A 5000-nucleotide genomic window follows, 5' to 3' on the forward strand; every position below is an offset into this window, starting at 1 on the left:
ATATATATATATATATATAATATATAATATATATATATATATATATATATATATATATATATATATATATATATATATATATATATATATATATATATATATATATGACCACCAACAACTGATACACAGCCTGACTGACTCACTGACAGGACCACCAACAACTGATACACTGCCTGATTGACTCACTGACAGGACCACCAACAACTGATACACTGCCTGATTGACTCACTGACAGGACCACCAACAACTGACACACTGCCTGATTGACTCACTGACAGGACCACCAACAACTGATACACAGCCTGACTGACTCACTGACAGGACCACCAACAACTGACACACTGCTTGACTGACTCACTGACAGGACCACCAACAACTGACACACTGCCTGACTGACTCACTGACAGGACCACCAACAACTGACACACTGCCTGACTGACTCACTGACAGGACCACCAACAACTGACACACTGCCTGACTGATTCGCTGACAGGACCGCCAACAACTGACACACTGCTTGACTGACTCACTGACAGGACCGCCAACAACTGACACACTGCCTGACTGACACATTGAGTATCATATCCCACCACTCCGATATTCACGGTAATAGTGACTCGGAAATTTTTTATTGTATTTTTTTTTTTCCAATAAGGCATTTGTAAGGCTTAGGAAAGATGTTTCATTGTCATTATTATTATCAATCATTAATATTATCATTGCTTTTGCAGGAGCAGGTGGAGGGAAACACAGGTGTAAGGAGTTGAGTGACCGGTTTCGCCTACAAACCGATCGGGAAATAAATTCAACTCCTTCCACCGGTGTTTTCATCCACCTCTCCCTGCCAAATTGTAGGAATGTCTGTACATCATCATCATCATCATTATTATTATTATCATTATCATTATTATTATTATCATTATCATTATTGTTATTATTACTATTATCATTGCTGTTATTATCATTATTATTATATTCATTGTTGTTGTTGTTGTTGCTAGTGGTGGTGATGATGGTAGTGGTGTTTCTGAATAATCATCGCCAGCATCATTTCCTTTTTTCATGGATTTGCTGGAGGAAGGATCCAGGGAAGTCCTAACGCATGTCCCGTGTCTCCTCCGCAGGTCCAGCAAGGTGACCACTATGCACCTTCGTGTGCTGGACCAGCTGCTGCGCACCTACGACAGGCGAGCCACCCCCACCAACCACCGAAGTGAGTCACCGCCCCCTCTCTCTCTCTCTCTCTCTGTGTGTGTGTGTGTGTGTGTGTGTGTGTGTGTGTGTGTGTGTGTGTGTGTGTGTGTGTGTGTGTGTGTGTGTGTGTGTGTGTGTCTTTCTTATGCTTCTTGCTTCCCTAAAGGACAGGAACACTTGGTAAGAAACTCGAGAGATCTGCAGTGCCCAAGATGGAGGGAATCACACCTCAGTGATCGAGTCTTCTCGTCGTGGCAACTTTTCTTGTTCTGCAATTCTCTTCGTGAACATCAAACAACTAAGAGCGGGACAAAAGGTCTGCTGCTGTTTGTTTTCCAAAGTGTTCCTTTTTTTCTACGTTTCATTCTAAACTCCAGAATTTGTGCAGAAATTTAACATTATCTGCATTGAATTGCTTTGTTACCACATCAATTGCTTTAATATTCAACTCCAATCACTTTTTTTTTTCGTCCCATTCTCTTCTAACGGTCAAGCCTCAACCAGCACCATCACCACCACACTGAATATCCTCAGTATGTCTTTTACTTATAATCTTAACTGGAAATTTCACATCTCATCTCTTTCTTAAACAGCTTCTATGAAATTAGGCGTTCTGAGGTGTCTCCGCCAGTTTTTCTTGCCCCTCCAACTACTAACTCTGTACAAGGGCATCATCCATCCTTGCATGGAGTATTCTTCGCATGTTTGAGGGGGAGGGAGATTCCACTCACACAGTTTTATTAAATAGGGTGGAATCAAAAGTTTTTCGTCTCATCAACTTCTCTCCTCTGACTTACTGTCTACAGCCTCTTTCTCACCGCCGGAACGTTGCATCTCTTTCTATCTTTTATTGCTTTTTCCATGCTAGATGTTCTACTGATCTTGCTAACCGCATGCCTCCCCTCCTCCTACGGTCTCAATGCACAAGGCTTTCTTCTTCCTCTCACCCCTATTCTGTCCACCCCTTTAATACATGAGTTAGCTAGTATTCTCAGTCATTCATACCTTTCACAGGTAAACTCTGAAACTTCCTGCCTGCTTCTGTATTTCCATCTTCCTACGACTTAACTTCTTTTAAGAGGGGTGTCAAGACATTCGTCCCTATCTTTTGGCTACTTCCTTTAAAATCTTTTAGGGAACCTGCAGTTTCAGTGGGCATTTTTTTTTATGTTTTTTGGCCTTCGCAGGTCCCCCTCTTGCGTATAAAAATATAAAAAAACAACAAATACTATAACGAGGAGGAGGAGGAGGAGGAGGAGGGGGGAGGACAAGTAAATGAAAGAATTAAAGATATTTCATAACTCTTGAATATAGAGATGAGAGAGAGAGAGAGAGAGAGAGAGAAAGAGAAAGAGAGAGAGAGAGAGAGAGAGAGAGAGAGAGAGAGAGAGAGAGAGAGAGAGAGAGAGAGAGAGAGAGAGAGAGTGTGTGTGTGTGTAATTCACTGTTTGATCTGCTGCAGTCTCTGACGAGACAGCCAGACGTTACCCTACGGAACGAGCTCAGAGCTCATTATTTCCGATCTTCGGATAGGCCTGAGACCAGGCACACACGACACACCAGGACAACAAGGTCACAACTCCTCGATTTACATCCCGTACCTACTCACTGGTAGGTGAACAGGGGCTACACGTGAAAGGAGACACACCCAAATATCTCCACCCGGCCGGGGAATCGAACCCCGGTCCTCTGGCTTGTGAAGCCAGCGCTCTAACCACTGTGTGTGTGTGTGTCAGTATGTGTTTCAATGGCAATGGCAGGTACATGTAATTGAAGAGTGAGTGCCTCAACTTTAATAACTGAGGCAAAGGGAAAAGAGACGCAGGCAGGGACGAGGAGATGAGCAAAGGAGGAAGGAGGTGGAAGAAGGAGGAAGGGAGGCGATGCGGAAGGGAAGAGAAGAGAGTGAAGGAACTTGAGTTAGATTATTACCATATGAGTGCATGATACCCCAAGTCTCTCTCTCTCTCTCTCTCTCTCTCTCTCTCTCTCTCTCTCTCTCTCTCTCTCTCTCTCTCTCTCTCTCTCTCTCTCTCTTTCTTTCTACAGCAACCAAATGAGTAGTTGAGCACTTATGACTTAGTGGTTTGTGCAGTAACACTTCTGTACAATGAAATCATCTGTTTCCTCAAATGTAAAGTGTCAAAGGCAACATCCAGATGGACAGGAATCGAACACCAAGAGACTCTCACTTCAGATGTAACCAACACCATCAACACCACCACTCTATTGCTTTTTTTTTTTTTTATTCTATTTATACCATGTGGGCTTTTCACGGAAATTTATGAACTACAGGGGATACTTTTTAGGGCTCCTCCTATCTTAAAGCCCACCCGCTAGGAAACCGTTGTCCCGAGTGAGGAAGCCCAACCTACACTCGGACCGTGGACAGGATTCGAACCCGTGCACTTGGACACCCCTCGGACCCCAAAGCACGCATGGTTCCACTGTTTTAACTAGGTATTCAACTCTATTCACTCTGTTTCCTTCTGTTCTTTGGTTTTATAACAGCCATCATCATCATTACCATCATCGCCACTCTCCCTCTCTCCAGCCATCAACGCAATTCATTCTCCATCTCTGGATTGTCATTTTAGTAATTTCTTGTTTTCCTTAGTAAGTATATGTGAAAAGACACCACAAAAAAGCACCAACACTGTTATCAGCATCATTACAGCAACTATCACTACCTACCATCCATCACCTCTACCTACCACCCAAGCAAGCTACGCCAAGCAAAGAAGGAGTCTCGTCTCTCTATATAATCCTGTCCCTCACTCGTAATTTGAACCATATTTTAAGACTCTTCTACGCCGCACCTCCGCTACTTTTCGAATGGCCTAGAATCTAAATGAAGTTACACAGATATTTCTGGGTGTTTTCTTGTTCTAATGGGAAAGACACACACTTTAGGAGAACACGGCTGATAGTCTTTACGTCCATGAAAACTAATTGTGGTAAGAAAGCTGAATGATTCTCAATATCAACGTATGACCAGAAAAATTCTTGCCTTATTAAGAAATGATTGCGAGATATTTACTCTCCCTAATGACTATCGACGCTGACAATGCTGGAGCTTTATATTCCATACAAGGGGAGAGAGAGAGAGAGAGAGAGAGAGAGAGAGAGAGAGAGAGAGAGAGAGAGAGAGAGAGAGAGAGAGAGAGAGAGAGAGAGAGAGAGAGAGAGAGAGAGAGAGAGAGAGAGAGAGAGAGAGAGAGAGAGAGAGAGAGAGAGAGAGAGAGAGAGAGAGAGAGAGAGAGAGAGAGAGAGAATAATTTCCTACCTAAAAATTTCAAGATGGGCTTCATCAGTGTGTGTGTGTGTGTGTGTGTGTGTGTGTGTGTGTGTGTGTGTGTGTGTGTGTGTGTGTGTGTGTGTGTGTTATTGTGTGAGGAGAGAGGAATTGTGCGCGGTCGGAGCTGTCTCGATCTGCCAAGATTGCCTCGCGGTCAGGACAGCGTCGCAATGTTGCACTGTTTCCCAAAGAGCAGCCGGGAAGCCTCGCTGCTTTCCTCTCTCCTTTCATTCCAGAAGTGTGACGACGCTATACACAAACTGTCGATAACATATGCACTTTTTTTACGCTACTACTACTACTACTACTACTACTACTACTACTACTACTACCACTACCACTACTACTACTACTACTACTACTACTACCACTACTAATGATGATACAATTTTCCTTACTTTACTCTTTTTATCTTTTTGTTTTAGTATTTCCTTAAACATCACATCTTCCCCATTCTTATATTATTTCACGCTCTCTTTTTTTTTTCTTATTTAAACATTATCTTACA

At 42.9% G+C, this 5000-nt stretch overlaps 1 protein-coding gene across 1 annotated transcript in view; it reads left to right on the forward strand.

Annotated features, from left to right (window-relative positions):
* Positions 1-1124: 1124 nt before the first annotated feature.
* Positions 1125-5000, forward strand: part of LOC123507743 (glycine receptor subunit alpha-2-like) — a 70284-nt gene continuing 66408 nt past the window's right edge. The window contains exon 1 of the mRNA XM_045260905.1: positions 1125-1213. Within this exon, the coding sequence (XP_045116840.1) occupies positions 1144-1213 (70 nt within the window). The 5' untranslated portion in view covers positions 1125-1143. The remainder of the gene's footprint in view (positions 1214-5000) is intronic.

Source organism: Portunus trituberculatus, chromosome 23 (assembly GCF_017591435.1).
Source record: "Portunus trituberculatus isolate SZX2019 chromosome 23, ASM1759143v1, whole genome shotgun sequence".
Taxonomy (NCBI): domain Eukaryota; kingdom Metazoa; phylum Arthropoda; class Malacostraca; order Decapoda; family Portunidae; genus Portunus; species Portunus trituberculatus.